The 17,897-nt window shown below is 39.5% G+C and overlaps 1 protein-coding gene and 1 pseudogene across 1 annotated transcript; one reads left to right on the top strand and one right to left on the bottom strand.

Moving 5' to 3' along the window:
* The first annotated feature begins 9,372 nt into the window (after positions 1 to 9,372).
* LOC101083914 lies at positions 9,373 to 9,821 on the top strand (annotated as a pseudogene).
* Positions 9,822 to 10,886: 1,065 nt separating this feature from the next.
* LOC101083660 (olfactory receptor-like protein OLF4) lies at positions 10,887 to 11,961 on the bottom strand. Its single transcript, XM_045042163.1, is given in 2 exon segments — positions 10,887 to 11,447; positions 11,450 to 11,961. Coding segments are annotated over 2 exon segments (981 nt in total). The 5' UTR covers positions 11,870 to 11,961.
* Between the last annotated feature and the right edge of the window lie 5,936 nt (positions 11,962 to 17,897).

The following is a 17,897-nucleotide window of genomic DNA, read 5'->3' as shown; positions in this document are numbered from 1 at the left end:
TATAGGGTCACCTTGGAATAGAGGAGCCCATGTACCCCTGCTTGGAGACCTGCTTTCACTATACACACACACACACACACACACACACACACACACACTTTCACATACACGCAACACAATGCATCATATCCTCCTGGTGTGTGTTACTTCTCTGCCCTTCTCACGTCCCCCTGCCTGCCTCAACACACTGTTTAGGATATGAACGCAAACACATCACAGTACCTTTCCCAGAAAGAAGGTAGAAATCGTACCCCGAAAGTCCTATTCATAGCTTCCCAAGGACAAATAATCCCGGGGCTCCATTTTGGAATGGTCACTTTCTGACCTGTATGTAATGAAACATAAAAAATTATGTGCGATGAGTAGAGAGAGAGAAAATGATGCTGGTGGCACCCAGTCCTGGTCGTATCCCATTTGTCTCCAGCAAAAATGATGAAAGGACAAAAATAAGTTTGTCCAAAGGACAGAAGTAATGCTATCTTTATGGTGTGAAACATCTTACATATTGAACATCACAAGAGAATAGAACACTTCTCACAGTTTGGGCATTTTTATGCCCAGAATGCAGAGAGAAGAAGACTTGATTTTCCTGTGTCTATTCTATCTTCATTTGACTGATCAGTTTTTATATGGCCCAATACAGGATGAGGCAAGCCTGTTTAGCATTTTTCTTATGTGACATCTTTTTTCGTGTATTTGTTATTCTTATGCTTTGGGTTTAATCACTTTCTTCACAAGTCTGATGACCACAACTAGGGATGGTTTTGTTCCTTGTCCAACATGCGAAGACATCCCCAGACTCTATAAAATCCTACCCACCCCATGACAATCTGTTCTCTTACTCTGAATAATCTGCATGTGACTTATCCGAGGACATTATTTCACACTCACATTTCTTGCACTGCACTCTTGTCTGTCATTGTGATGTAATTACCAAAGGAGCAGGAACTTCTCTTCATCTTCTTCTTTACAAAAGTATGTGCATGTATATGCACTTACATGGAAACAAAGTCAAGAACATGAGGCATTATGAAATACAAAGAGTGATAGAGGAAATAAAACCAGGTTAAAGAGAGCGGTTTCAGTACAACTGTATTAAACAAAATTGAATGGAGTTTTGAGAACTACCTGAAACATGATCTACAGGACCAGTAAGTCAACAAAATCAACCCAGATGAATCATAAAATTCCCCAAGACCTGGAAATAAAAGAGCATAACATATAAAGTTCTGAGAAATTTCTGGTACTAGCAGATGCACTTTTCGTATTGGTTGAATGAATCAGGAATTAGGTCTTATTATATATGCACTTTTAACGTGACAAAGCTGAATTTAAATGTGGTTAAAAGACCGGACTGTTGAGTGAAAGCTGGCACAAATGGCTTTCTACGTGGAAGGAAGTGTGGTGCTTCCTTATTTCACACATCTCACAAAAAAATCCAAAAGAGTAAACCCTCAGTGTAAGAGTAACCACTGCATTTTAGATGCACATCTAGGAAACTACATGTAAAAAAAATCTACAGGTGGACAAACCATCATAATTAAGGCAAAAAAACTCAGAAACAAGAAGATAAATACATTTCAATAAATAAAATTTAAAACTATTTTATGGCCCAAAATACCTAACTAAAAATCAATAGAGAAGTGTGATTTACAACAGGTATTTGAAATGCTGATAATTATAGATAAATAAGCATATAATATGTGGACATATAATAATGACAGACAAATGAACATAGTGATCAAATATATGAATCTTTACTGGAGCTCACTAATAGTTTAAAAAATCAACAAGAAATCTCTTTCATACCCATTTCCCTGAGAAATCACTCAAAGGGCTGTCACATTGAGTGGGGTCAGAAATTTTAACCAATTAACAAAGGGGCACTTTCTAATTTTGCTGTCATAATTGTGAAGCATTATAACATCTTCGGAGGCTGTGAAGACAATTACAAATATTAAAAATACAGATCCTCTTGGGGCACACGGCTGGCTCAGTTGGTAGAGCACACAACTCTTGAGCTTGGGGTTTGAAGTTCAAGTCCCATGTTGGGTGTAGAGATTTTTGAAAAAAAAATGTTTAAACAAAAATACAGATATTTTTTAACTCAGGATTTCTCAGTCTCTACTGTATGGACATTCCCAGCCAGATCCTTCCCTGTGGGGTGTGTCCTATATATTGTAGGATTAGAACATCCCTGGCCTCCATGCACCCCTCTCCAGTGTGACAGCCAAAAATGTCTTTGAACATTGCTCAATATCCTCTGGGGGACAAAATCACTTTTGGGTGAGAAACATAGTATTAAGTATTTAAAAATATTTTGAAGCATTGATATAATAGTAATTTAATGAGAAAAATATGAAAGACTATGAAAGGTGTAAATGGCACAGCCACACCATGATGAGTCATACCGGCCTTGAAATAATAAATCAGGGGCACCTGGCTGGCTCAGTAGGTAGAGAGTGAGACTCTTGATCTTGAAGTTGTGAGTTCAAGCTCCATATTGGGTGTAGATATTGCTTAAAAATAAAATCTTTAAAAGAAAAAGAACTAATGAATCAGCATTATACTACTTGACTAGAGGGACATAGGTAAGGTACTACTGAGTTAGAAGGACGGGCAGAGAAAAGCTAGAAAGAACGATGGTGTCAGAACATAAAGAGTGCTTCCAATATGCATTGCTGTCTTTCTATACATTTGAATTGAAAGTGTGTGAATATGTATGTGTGCATTTCATTTAAAAGCAATGAAGACTTTTAAGAAAGAGAAACAGCGAAAATGCACTTGGGTTAGGCAGAGTGGTTCAAAAACCACCGCATGAAACAAAATTGAAGAACCAAAGCAACTTGTGAATAAAAAGATTTAAAAGAATAATAATTTAATGATAGTTTCGTGGGTCCAAATCTAATTCAGATTGCTAGGGATTCAGGAATAAAAGAATATGAAAAAGTCTTTTCATGTGGAGAGAAAGTGATATCTAAGGTTTTAATTTCACGTCACATAAAGATAGATGGACCAGCTATGCTTATGGAAGATCACGGTTGATTCTTTTTTTTTTTTAAATTTTTTTTAACATTTATTTATTTATTTTTGAGAGACAGAGAGACAGAGCACAAGCCAGGGATGGGCAGAGAGGAAAGGAGACACACAATCTGAAGCAGGCTCCAGGCTCTGAGCCATCAGCACAGAGCCCAACATGGGGCTCGAACTCACAAACCGCGAGATCATAACCTGGGCCAAAGTTGGAAGCGTAACCGACTGAGCCCCCCAGGCACCCCAAAGATAAAGGTGATTCTTAGCGAAACATAAAAAAGAATGCCTTACAAGTGTTGGAATTCTGATTGTAGAAATAGATCCAATAATAAAAGGCCAAAAGGGAAAACGAGGAATACAGAGAAGTGAAAATTAGTTGGAAATATGTAGAAAAGGGTGATTTATGAGCCCTAAGTAGCAGAAGGACATTGAATTTAATTTTGTGGACAGTAGGGTCTTCACGAAGGAAGAATATTAAGGTGACAGATCAATTCTTTCAGGAAAATATAAATAAATAAAAATAGAAAAAGCTGTGGAGGGAGTATGACTACGTCATAGACTACCACACAAAATTTACACACTCTCATACATTCTGCACAAATACATCTATACGTGCATTAAAAAATAAACAAAATGGCAAGTAGTTCACGAAATAAATGCCAATTCTTTTTCTGGAAAAAAAAGGAGTAAAAAAAACCATAAATAAGACCATTCCAACCCCACTATGCAAACACCAAGGACTCCTACAGACAACTTTCAATAGAGAAAGTGGGTGGCTAACTAACCCAGAATACATTCAGACTCACAGGTTGTGAGCTGATTGTGAAGGGAGCTCATTAGCATACCCCGTTTCACATAGTACACTTAAAATTTTTATTTTTTTAATGTTTATTTATTTATTTTGACAGAGAGAGAGCATGAGCGGGAGCGGGGCAGACAGAGAATGAGAGAATCCGCAGCAGGCCCCGTGCTGTCAGAGCAGAGCCCAAAGTTGGGCTCAATCTCATGACCCCTGATATGAATGGAGCTGAAATCAAGATTCGGACCCTCAACTGGCTGATTCAGCCGGGTGCCCCTAAAAAATTTCATTTGAATACTCAAGGAGTGAATGTGCTGTGAAATGTATGTTTCAAGTACTGCTCTTGCAAGGATGCACTTGCAAGCATTCCTTCATCCGGGTTTTTCTCATCAGTATGGAATTGTAGTGTAGTATGTCCCATCTTAAAAATGAAAAGACATGTCCTCACTTCAATGCACATCCCTCAACAGCCAGTACTAGACTTTTCTACTCTGGTTAATTGCAAAGATCCTCGGTCTCAGGTTCTACTTTTGTGCTTCCCATCCCCTCTCTAAACGAGTTTCCATTATTATCACTTAGTTGTTAACGTTGAACCTTGCATTTCTGACTTCAATATTTACTTCTATTTATAGCATCATAAATACATTAATCAATCAATCAATCAATCAATCAACTTACTAATCAAGCCAGCAAACAACTACAGCAAACTCTCAGCTCTGGCTAGGCTAGATTGACTCTCAGGTGACCTCAGGTAAATGTTCTTGACTTTCATTCTCTTGACCTTCTCTGGTAGTACTTACTGCGATGTAAAACTCATCTAGATGGGGTCTCTGGGAGGAAGGTCTCTACATGCAAATCAAAATACCCATCTCGTTGGTAGATGGTGGAGGATGAAGCTCTGTCCCAGACACGACAGCCGGGATGGGTCAAACTAGTGTCCCATCCAGACTTAGGACTGCAAAAGAAACGACCATGTCTTGTCCAGCCCGAGGTTGTACACACTGTGGGGCTGCAACAGAGGAGGTATTTGCAGCCTCTTAATTCTGCTCATTAGGCACATTTCCCTCTTGTCTCTTCCACCTTTAGGCACGTGATTGCCCTATGGGACACCAGGGTGGACAGAAAGGAAATTTTCCCTGTTGAATTTCTGTTGCTAGGAGACCAGGTGATAAGGCAGCTGAAGTCCGTTTTTCTTACTCTTTTTCTATTACTTCTGTCTTTCAGAAATCTAAACTCCCAGCACGTTATCCCAATCCTGAATGAACGTTTTCTCCTGTTTAAGACTGAGAAATCAGTTTTGACTAGGTCCCTTGGACTCTTCAAAGCATTGACTTGGGTTAAAGACATAGCCCCTCATATCTTTGGAAAGTAACTTTTCTCTTTTTCAACAAAGATGTGAGGTTTGCTCCTTTGATATAAAACCTGGGGCGCTACACTCGTGGGCTTCATGATAGTTTTGCCAAAACAATTAGGGATTTCATATTTACATCACAAGTTTAGAGGCATTACTTAAAATGCCATTATAAAATGTTAATTGTCAGAGATATATTTACATCTTTTTATGCACTATAACCTGAGTTCAGCTGCTCTAGGAATAGCCTGATTTTTATAAAAGTATATTCTGTAAGAAAGTACCAGTGTGAGCTCCGTTCCCCATGGAGAAATGGGGCTTGAAGAAGTTAGTGATCTTCTCAAAGTTATCATTGTGGAAATAGATGGGTGTTCATTGGATCCTGTCAAGATGTTCCCAGTTTTCGAACTCTGTGCCCGTGGTTCCCTCCCAGAGATGAGTCTTTCCCCCTGGGGGTATTTGACAATGTCTGAGGGATGCTGCTAAACACCTGTGGTGAGCAGGACAGCTCCCAACACAAATAATCATCCTGCCTCAAAGGCCAAATTGAAAATGTGAGAAAACCTACTCTACCCCAGCACATCTTCAACTTCAAGGTGCATACGAATCACCTAGAATTCTAGTTTAAATGCAAATTATGACATTGCACGTGCTGGTGGGCCAGGAGTTTGGTGTGTCTAACGAGCCCCTGAATGATGTTGATACTGTAGGTCCTGGTCCGTGGACCACTTTTTGAGTAGCAAGGTTGTGGTCCTGGGATAGAGCAAGGTGCAGGTGGTCGTAGGTCTTCTTCACAAAATAAATTGTGTTTGCATAAATTTTGGAATGCCAAGCGTATCCAGTCACTCTAGGGGCTGTGATAAATTCTGTGTTTGTTTCTTTTACATAAGGGCCTTTGAGTGACATGAAATAAAATACTGTTGGTAAAGGGCTTTCCAGTAGGCAGAATAAGAGCCTTCTGATGTCATCCACGTTCTAAACCCTAGAAACTTTCAATGTGTTTATTTTTATATTAAGGGGGGGAGATTAAAGTAGCAAGTGGAACAAGGCTGGTAATGAGCTGACCTTAAACTAAGGTTGGCCAAGATTGTGCAGGTGGCATTAATGTAATCACCATGGTCCTCCAAATGTAGGAGAGGAAGGCAGAGTAGTTGGATCAGAGAGAGATGTGAGGACACCACATTGCTGGCTTTCAAGATGCAGAAAGGGCAATGAGCCAAAGGATGCTTGTTGTCCCTAGAAACCACAATAGGAAAGAAGACGGTCTCTCCTGGAGCATCCATGAAAGAACCAGGCCCTGCAGACATCTTGATTTTAGCCTATGGAGACTCTTCAGGCTTCTGACCTCTGAATAGTAATAGCATAAATGTGTTTCTTTTGAGCTTCTAGTGTGGTAATCTGTTAATCAGAAATAGCAATGTAATATAGAAATTCATCCAATAAAATGGTTTTGGAGGAAAAGGCATTTTAGTCTCTCAGTTAATTCATTTCTCTTCTCTTGGTAAGGGCATTCCGTGTTGAAATCCAACCTCAACTGGAAGAAAAAAAATAAAGTCATTTTGGAGCTTCTGCTCCATTTCTTAAAAAGAATGGAAAAAGTGAACTCCCCATTGATAAAATATAAATGTGACTCTATCTATCTATCTATCTATCTATCTATCTATCTATTATCTATCTATCTATTTTATATAATATGCCTAACATAGGGATTGAACTCATGACCCTGAGATCAAGTGTCACATGCGTGCAGCTCTTGGTTTGCTAGGTCCATGGAGGGTGGGAATCTTGATCTCAGGTTTGTGGGTTTAAGCCCAATGTTGGGTGCAGAGATTACTTAAAAATAATATCTTTCCCCCCCAAAATTTGCATGCTGTACCAACTGAGCCAACTAGGCACTCTGTGACTTTAGATTTAAACATAAGTTCTGGTTTTGAGGCCTTTATGCATTGATATAAAAAGAGTAATCTGGGGTGCTTCAGTACCTCAGTCGGTTAAGCAACTGCTTCTTGATTTTGGCTAATATCACGATCTCATGGTTGTGGGATCAGCCCTACATCGGGCTCTGGTCTGACAGTGTGAAGCCTGCTTGGGATTCTCTCTCCCTCTCTCTCTCCCCATTCCCCATCCACCTTCTCTTTCTCTCCCTCTCTCTGTGTCTCAAAGTAAATAAACAAACATTGGAAGAGCAAAAACGTCATTTGTTATGAAAATTAAGTTCACCCATTATACTTTAAGTATTTGAGTCTAAATTCCTACACTTTTAAAACTCCATATTAATTCCAACATTCATTGGTTTGATTTCTATCCTCTCCAAATATCCTTTCAACATCAAAGATGTGATTCTCGTGTCTGTGTCATACATACATCGATAAGAGCGTATTTGTATGAAATAATATACAAATGCGTGGATATGTGCACGTACATACACTCCCTACTTACGAAAGACTTCTTGGACTCACCCAGTATTTCCAAACACTGTACTTATTCCTAAACACATCTGCCTGAATTAGACGTATTAACCCACATCACCATCAGAACTAAGGAAACAGAGGTTTCGGGTGGATCACAATGTTTACGATGATGTAACAAAGCTTTAAAGCTTTTGTGCACTTTCTTGAATTACGTTTAAATGGATTTAGGCAGTATGAACTCGGTTTTTGTATGATTCCTTTAATTCAGCATATTTTGCATTTTACTATTTTTTTAAATTAATTAATTAATTAATTAAGTGCAAGAGCAGGGGAAGGGCAAAGAGAGAGAAATAGAGAGGATCTGAAGCATGTTCCATGCTGTCAGTGTAGAGCTCAGTGTGGGGCTTGACCCCACAACTGTGAGATCATGATGTGAGCCGAAATCAAGAGTCAGTCACGTAACTATGTGGCATTTTAAATATGTTTAGCTTATTGTGTGCCATGTACTTCAATGGATTATTTAAAAGAAAAAAATCCCTTATAACTGAAAAAGGAATTCAGCAGGCTATAAAGTCAATATACAAAAATTGGCTGCATTTCTGCACACTAATCACAGACTATCAGAAAGAAAAATGAAGAAAACAATCTCATTTACAACTGCATAAACAAGAATAAAATATCTGAGAACAAAGTTAATCAAGGCAGTGAAACACTTGTATCCTGAAAACTATAAGACAATTGCTGAAAGAAATGAAGAAGTCACAAACAAATGAAAAAATAGGCCATGCTCATTGACTGGAAGAATGAATACTGTTGAAACGTCCATATACCCAAAGCAATCAGTGGATTCAGAGCACTCCCTGTCAAAATTCCAATGGCACTTTTTTTTTTAATGGCAATAGAACAAGCACTTCTACGATATGTCTGGAACCACAAAAGAACCGAATAGCCAAGCAATCTTGAGAAAGAGGAGAAAAGCTGGAGGCATCAAACTATGTTACAAAGCTATGGTAACCAACACAGCATGTTATTGGCATAAAAAACACACAGATCGGGGTGCCTGGGTGGCGCAGTCGGTTAAGCGTCCGACGTCAGCCAGGTCACGATCCCGCGGTCCGTGAGTTCGAGCCCCGCGTCAGGCTCTGGGCTGATGGCTCGGAGCGTGGAGCCTGTTTCCGATTCTGTGTCTCCCTCTCTCTCTGCCCCTCCCCCGTTCATGCTCTGTCTCTCTCTGTCCCAAAAATAAATAAACGTTGAAAAAAAAAATTAAAAAAAACCCACACAGATCAATGCAACAGAATCGACAGCCCAGGAACAAATCCACTGTATATATGGTTAATTAGTTTATGACAAAGGAGGCAAACACATACTGTAAGGTAAGAACAGTCTCTTCAGCAAATGGTGTTGGGTAAACTGGAGAGCCACACGCCAAAGAATAAAACTGGACCACTGTCTTACACCACAGGCAAAAATAACTCAAAGTGGATTAAAGACTTGAACATAAGACCTGAAGCCATAAAACTCCTGGGGAAAAAAAAATTTGATTTTGGCAATGATTTTGGGATCTGACATCAAAAACAAGGGGACAAAAGCAAGAATAAGCAGGGTCTACATCAAAGTAAATCTTCTTCATGGCAAGGAAACCATCAACAAAATGAAAAGGCAACCTCTCGAGTGGCAGAGAATATTTGCAAATCATACATATCATAAGAGGTAAATATCCCAAAGTATATAAAAAACTCAATAGCAAAGACAGAAAAGGACCCCAGCCCAGGGAGATGGCTCTGACTTCATTGTTGCACCCCTTCTCGAAGCTTCTGGATCTGGCCAGACTCCCAACTGGTCTTCAGTGCCATCAAGGTCCTACATTCAGGAGCTGCCACGTGACAGACCTGACTGGATGAAAGTTGGACTGACCTTGGGCACCTCCAGCTTCTTGTGGATCTATCTGATCAAATAGCGTAATGAAGATGTTTTAGAGTATAAAAGAAGAAATGGGTCGGAATAAACGATTGAAACACTAATACAATATACTCCATACAGTAATGGCACCAGCTCCTTTGGATTCAGCAGTGTGTTGAGCTGTAGACATGAGAGAAAAGGTTCTATGCGAATGTATGTCAAATCAGCTTTCATGAATGAAAAATAATGAAATGAAAAAAAATAAAAAGAAAAGCAAGCAGTATGATTAATACATGGGCAGAGGATCTGAATAAGCATTTTTCCACCAAAGACATACAGATGGCTAACAGATACATGAAAAAATGTTTGCCATCACTAACCCCCAGAGAAATGCAAATTAACACTGCAATGAGATATCTCTTCATGCCTATTAAAATGGTTACTTTCAAAAAGACAAAAACAACATGTGTTGGTGAGGATGTGGTGAAAAGGGAACCCTCGCATATACAGCATATACATTAAGGTATATGTACTATTGGTGGGAATGTAAACTGGTTCAATCACTGTGGGAACCTGTGTGAAGGTTCCTTGAAAAATTAAAAATTGAACTACCATATGATTGAGCAATGAAACTTCTGAGAATTTATCTGAAGAAAACAGAAACACAGATTCGAAAAGATATACACACCCCCATTTCATTGCAACATGATTTACAATAGCCAAGACATGGAAACAACCTACATGTTCAAGTGGATGAATGAATAAATAAAGTGTTACTAATGTAACACTGTAGGTTAATGATACTGGAATTAAAACAAATTAAAATTAAATTAAAAAAGAAATTGTTATATATGTATGATATATGTCATATATACATGGATATATATCATTTGAGAAGAAACATTTCTAAGACATCATTAAAGCTGTCCTATAAAAGATATGGAAATTTTCTTTTTTTAAGGTTTAGTTATATTTTTTTGAGAGAGAGAGCAGGTGAGGGGGAGATACAGAGAGAGAGTGGAACAGAGGATCTGAAGTGGTCTCTGTGCTGACAGCAGTGAGCCTGCTGAAGGGCTCAAACTCGTGAACCATAAGACCATGACTTGAGCTGAAATTGGACACTCAACTGACTGAGCCACCCAGGTGCCACAAAAAGATGTGGAAATTTTCAAATATGTCTGACCCAAGGCCAGAAAGAATTGTGGGAACACATGAAAATGGACAAAGGGAAAAACTTGTGTATATATCGGACAGAGCAGAAAGCTTAGTAAACTGAGTTTTCTGAAATTGTATAGAGAAGCTGATGTCTAAGAAATGGAAATTTCAGGAAATACATAACAGCAAATTCTATTTCACGATGTTCAAAGAATCGTGGCTTTGAGCCCTGCAATCAAGGGCACTTCTTCACTAGCAGGACAATGGTCCCTTTTACACCTGCCGTCCCGAAGGATCTCATCAGAGCCTCCTTTATGTCTTTGTTCCTCATGCTGTAGATGACAGGGTTCAGCATAGGCATGATCACTGAGGCTGTTGCACTTGAGCGTGAACTCTGGGTAGCAGCAGAGCTAAAGTATACTCCGAGGACCGCACAATAAAGTAAGGAGACAACCAAGAGGTGAGACGCACAGGTGGAAAATGCTTTATACTTACCCTGAGCTGATGGGATTCTATGTATGGAGGAAATAATCTTAGAATAAGAGTAAAGGATCCCAGCAAGGGAACCACCAGCCACCAACACGGTTAAAAAATACATCACTGTGTCATTAAGAAAGGTGTCAGAGCAGGCAGGTTGGATCATCTGATTAAATGACAGAAAAAGTGAGTGTGTGCAGAAGTACAGCTGCAGCACCATTAAACTTGGTGATAAGGAATGCAGGACACTCATGATCCAGGACACCAGAGCCAGCAGCCCACAGAGCCGGGGGTTCATGATGCCCGTGTAGTGCAGAGGGGGTGACAGATGGCCAAAAATCGGTCATAGGCCATCACGGTCAGGATGTAGTTGTCCAGTCCCGTGAAGAGTAGGAAAAAATACATCTGGGTGATGAAGTCCTCATAGGTTATGACGTTACTCTGGGTCTGGATGTTCCAGAGCATCTTCGGGATGGTGGTGGAGGTGAAGCAGATGTCTACAAAGGACAGGTTGGCCAGGAAGAAGTACATGGGGGTGTGGAGGTGGGAGTCAGAGCTGACGGCCAGGAGGATGAGCAGGTTGCCAAACACAGTGATCAGGTACATGGAGAGGAAAAGCCCAAATATGAGGGGCTGCAGTTCTGGTTCCTCTGAAAATCCCCAAAGAAAAAAATGAAATGTGTGTATCATTGCTGAGTCCCATGTGGTGGAGTTGAATACTAGGAGAGAAAATAATAACATGAGTATTTTTCAAGCAAATGAGCTTTACTCGTGTATTACCATTTATTTATTTTTCATTTTTTAAAGTTTTGATTTAAATTCCAGTTAGTTAACATGCAGTGTAATATCGGTTTCAGGTGCACAGCATAGTGATTCAACATTTCCATAAAACAGCCGGTGCTCATCACAACAGGTGCACTCCTTAATCCCCATCACCTATTTTACCCATCCCCCCATAACCATCAGTGTGTTCTCTATAGTTAAGAGTGTGCTTCTTGATTTGTCTTATTTTTCTCTCTTTTCTTGTTTGTGTTGTTTCTTAAATTCCACATATGAGTGAAATTTTATGGTTTTTGTCTTTCTCTGACTTATTTTGCTGAGCATACTACTCTCTAGCTCCATCCACATCATTGCAAATGGCAAGATTTCATTCCTTTTGATGGCCGTGTGTGTGTGTGTGTGTGTGTGTGTGTGTGTGTAAACTCTTCTTCATCCGTTCACCAATCGATTGACACTTGGGCTATTTCCCTAGGTTGGCTATTTGAGATAATACTGCTATAACATCCTTGTGCATGTACCCTTCTGAATTAGTATTTTTTTATCCTTTGGGCAAATATCTAGTAGTGCAACCTATGGAATGGGAGAAGATATTAGCAGAAGACCTATCTGATAAAGAGTTAGTATCCAAAATCTGTAAAGAACTTATCAAACTCAACACCCCCCAAAATAATCCAGTTAATAAAGGGACAGAAACTCCAAGACACAGGGAGTCCTTCCTTCCCATGGTTCTTTGCATTTTATTAATTTTTTCCCTAGATATCCTGTGAATAGAGATATTCCCTTTCTTATTTCCATCTGTTGGTTGACATCCTGGCATTTAAGGGTCACATATTGGAGTATATGAACTCAGTCACAATTCATTGCCCTGAGGACAACTCATACTCTACAACACACACATGCACACACATGCACACACACACACACACACACACACACACACACACTGAGTGCATTATGGCATCCTGGCACTGATTGCTATCAGGCTTTTCCCACCCTCAACCACCATACTTTTGAAAGAAATGGTACAAGGCAAGCTGTCAACATCAGATTACCTTTATCCTAGAGAATGTGTAAATAGTACTTAAATTTTGTTGAGTATGCCTCCAATGGACATGTAAACATGGGAGCCCTTTTAATATGATCATCTTGTGTCCTGTATTTTCTTTAAAGCATACTTATTTAAGGGACAGAGAGAGAGAGAGAGAGGGAGGGAGAGAGAGAATCCTCTGTGCTGGCAGCACAGAGCCCAACACGGGGCTTGAACCCCCAAACAGGGAAATCATGACCTGAGTTGAAACCAAGCACTGAGTGCTTAACAGACTGAGCAACTCAGGTGCCCCTTGTGTCCTGTATTCAAAGAAACATAAAAAAGCAGTTCCAAAAACACAGACAGGAAAGAAATGGAGCAGGGAAAGAAAAAAAAGATCTAATAAGCTCCAATTGTCCCTTAGAGACTGTGATGAAAGGAAAGCTTCCTGGTTCTGGCAGCATTCCAGCCCCAGTTACATCCATTTGATGCCCAGAATAATTAAGATAGCTGGGGAAAAATGTACCTAAACAAGAAAGGAGGGGTATTTTTTATGATGTCAGGATCTTTTACTGATCGCATGTCTCTCTAGAAAATGTGCTAAGGGAATGAACCTGCAATTTACAACAGAAAATATACACAGAAGGGGATTTTTCAAGATGCAATAATAAAAGGTTCTTCTGAATGATTTTAAATGCAAAGCATTTGGAATCAGAAAACCAGGCTTCGAAGGTCAGATCTATCCTATTAAGCTATTTGAACTTGGGAAAGACAATGAATCCATTCCAAATGTGAATATCCTTACTCAAAGAGTGGGGAGAGCAGTGTCCATCCTCCTAGGGTGGTAGACAGCGTTAGTCAGTGTATGTAAAAGGCTTGCAATGGTTCCTTCTCATTAGTAAGTGGATGATTATCACTGGTAAAGAGATTGGCTGAAGTTTTTCTTCTATGTTGAACAAATATCTTCCTAGTTTCTATACAACTTGGTAATGAAGTATTATGCAGTAAAGCTAGTTAGCATACACTCTTTTGCAAATTAAACACACATTTTTATGTGAATACTCACCGTGAAAGATGATGCCAAGAAGTGTGTGTCTCAAGAAGTGCTGTTGCAAGGAAACAGCTACCTCTATGGCTCTGGGTCTTTCTATAAATACAGAGCATGCTCAAAACCACCATTCCTTAAAAAGCTCAGGGCACATGCCTCTAAGCCTAACACTCTGTTTTCCTACCCCTCCTTGGCTGCAAAACTCCTTGGACATGTTCTAATTTCACTGGAACCACTTTATGCCCCTCTATTCCTTCCTCAGTCTCATCCAACTGGACTTCCGTTCCCACCGCTCATTGTCAACATTGATCCCTGTATTCTGAGTCCAATGGACGCTTCTCTTTTGAACATACTATGTAAATTAATTATAAATGCGTCTACCTAGTCTCAGGTAACCTCAGGTGAAAGCTCTCAGGTTCCAATCTCTCAGAACCTTGCTTGAAATACCTGCCGAGCTCCCAGACTCATCTGGATGGGGTCTGGAAGATGAAAGTCTCCATGTGGAGGTCTGACTTCCTCCCTGCATGATTGATCACGGAGACCGAAACTCTTTTCCCAGACAGGACAGCAGGAAGGAGTGAAACATTCGTCCCTCCTCCCCCAGACTGGGAGCCCCAAAGCAACAACCATGTCCTGGCCATTCCAAGGTTTCATATGCTATGGTTTTGCAGTGAAGGAGACATTTCCAGCTCCTTACGTCTGCTCATTAGACACTGTTGCCATTGTTACTCCCACCTTGGAGCACATCATTTCTCCATGGGCCACTGGAGTGCACAGAAAGGAAAAGTTTCCTGCTGACACTCTGTTCCTGGGAGTTTAGATTAGAAGTCAGGTGAATCCAGTTTTGTATTACTCATGCTCATGAACTTGCCTGCCTTCCAGAGGTCTAACCAGCTTGCACTTCACCTTTGCCTTGAGTTGATAGTGAATTCATTGAATTGAGGGTTTACTTTACCATTTATAGTTTTGAAGTAATTTTAATAAATGAGCCACGTGATCCTCTTCATGTATGGTTTTGAAAGAAAAGTCTAAGGACTCACCCTAGAGTCTGAAATAAAGTCTGTGTTTGATTCTTTAATCTGAGGGACCCTGAGCTGACCCCAAATATACCCCTGAAAAAGACTTTTAGTAGGCAGAATAATGTCCCCCAAATATGTCCACATCTTAATCTCCAGACTCTTCGAATATATCTTGTGTCATGGCAAGGGAGAATTAGGGTGACAAAAGTATTAACATTGTTAGTCAGATGACCTGAAGATAAACTTGTTCTGATTATCCAGGTGGGCTCAATAGATCACAAGGTACCTCCAGATATGGAAGACAGAGGCAGAAGAGTAGGAATCACAGAGAAATTTTGAGATGCTATGTTGCTGGCTTTGCAGATAAAGGGAGGGACCATGAACTGGGGAATAAAGGTGGCTTTCATTCCCCAGACCTCCAGAATGGACTCTTCTCTGCAGAGTGATTTTAGCCTAGGGAGACCTACTTCAGACTTCTGACTTCCAGAACTATCAGAACATAAATGTATTTGTTCTAAGCCTGCAGCATGGAATTTGTCACAACCACAATAAATATCTATTCCTGATAGTTATCCAACAACACTCTCTTCAAGGGAAATGAAATTCAGCCTTGGATATTATTCATTCATATTCTCTCAGATAAGGACATTTGGTGTTGAAATATCGGTTTATGTAGATTAAGAAATCTAAAGTCACTTTGGAGTTGCTCAACCCCAACAGCTGGTAGAGAAAAATCTCCCAAGCTATGAGCCATACTGACGTGCAGGCACTGAGGGACAAAACCTGAAATATTAAGGTCACTTGTTCTATCTTAAATTTTTATGTCCAAATCTTTATATACTTTTACTTTCATGTTAATCCAAGTTTTCATTCTTATCATTTTTATCCTCTCCCACTTTCTCTCCAGTTTATTTTTGACATGAAATATTGCCTAATAATGAGTCTGTGTATGCACATATGTTTACTTGAAAGAAATATGTGTATAAACACACACGCACACACACACACACACACACACACACACACACACACACCATACCCCTTGAACATTTTCTTAGGAATTGAAATAATACTACCACACATTTGTTTATTCCCCACAATGTTTACTTGAAAGAAAAATGTGTATAAACACACACACACACACCATACTCCTTGAACATTTTCTTAGGAATCAAAATATTACCACACATTTGTTCATTCCCCACAATATTCCTCTGAAATTAGTTTTGTTATCCTGCATTACCTTCAGAAATAAGAAAACTGAGACTCAAGAAAATTAAATTTAAATAAGTTACAGAACAGGGGCACCTGGGTGGCTCAGTCTGTTAAGCGTCCGACTTCAGCTCAGGTCACGATTTCACACTTCGTGGGTTTGAGCCCCGCATTGGACTCTGTGCTGACAGCTCAGAGCCTGGAGCCTGTTTCAGATTCTGTGTCTCCCTCTCTCTCTGCCCCTCCCCCCACTCGCACTCTGTCTTAAAAATAAATAAACATTAAAAATTTTAATAAGTTACAGAACAAAGTAGTTAAAGCTTATTGTGCACTTTCTGGAATTACATATAAATGGAATCATTCACAATATGCTTCTAAATATTTATGACTCCTTTAATGGAGCAAACTCTACAATTTATTTTAAAAAATTTTATTGAAGTGTCATTGATAGTTTCAAGTGTACAACATAGTGATTTGACAGACGACTCTTTATGTTGTGCTCACCACAAGGGTCCAACTGTAAACTTTAAATGGGTGCAGTTTATTGTATATAATTACACCTCAGTGATAGGGTTAAAAGGAAAAAAGTCTAGTGGAGCATGGCTGATGGGAGGATCTAGAACATTAGTAGCTGATTCACGTGGAACCAGAATGGAAGGTCTGTCCTCTAACTAGAAAGAACTAGAAAGAAAACAAAGTGTCTGTATGGATACAGGACCAATGAAATGAAGTTAAGGCCATTCATGTTTGATATGCCTGCTCTAAATTACTATCAGGTACTATTTTGTATTCAAAATATTCTTTCCTGAAGACTAAACAAAGTCAAATGTGAGCAAAAGAAAGGAAATAATAAAGATCAGAGCAGAAATAAATGACACAGAGACTAAAAAATGCAATGGAAAAATACCAGTGAAACCAAGAGCTGTTCCTTTGAAACGATAAACAAAATTGACAAACCTTGAGCCACATTCATCATGAAAAAAGAGAAAGGACCCAATTAGTAAAATCAGAAACAAAAGAACAGAAGTAACAATTGACACTACAGAAATGCAGAGAATGGTAAGAGAATATTATGAAAAATTATATGCCAACAAAGTGGACAACCTAGAAGAAATGGATAAAGTCCTAGAAACATACAATCTTCCAAAATGGAACTGGGAAGAAATAGAAAATCTGAACAGACCAATTGTCAATAAAAAATGGGATTGGAAATAAAACATTAAAAAAAAATTTTTTAAAAGGGGCGCCTGGGTGGCTCAGTCGGTTAAGCGTCCGACTTCGGCTCAGGTCATGATCTCACGGTCCGTGATTTTCAAGCCCCGCGTCGGGCTCTGTGCTGACAGCTCAGAGCCTGGAGCCTGTTTCAGATTCTGTGTCTCCCTCTCTCTCTGACCCTCCCCCGTTCATGCTCTGTCTCTCTCTGTCTCATAAATAAATAAAACATTAAAAAAAATTTTTTTAATGGAATTGGTAATCAGAAAACTACTCAAAACTAAAAGTTCAGGACCAGATGGATGATTTACAGGTGTATTCTACCAGACATTTAAAGAGTTAATATCTATTCTCCTCCAACTCTTCCAAAGTATAGAAGAAGAGGGAAGGCTTCCAAATCCATTCTATAAGGCCAGCATTACCCTGCTACCAGAACCAGAGACCCCACAAAAAAAGAAAACTATAGGCCAC

Source organism: Felis catus, chromosome A2 (genome assembly GCF_018350175.1).
Source record: "Felis catus isolate Fca126 chromosome A2, F.catus_Fca126_mat1.0, whole genome shotgun sequence".
Lineage (NCBI taxonomy): Eukaryota > Metazoa > Chordata > Mammalia > Carnivora > Felidae > Felis > Felis catus.
Note: the sequence above shows the minus strand (reverse complement) of the source record. Positions and strands in the feature narration are given on the sequence as shown.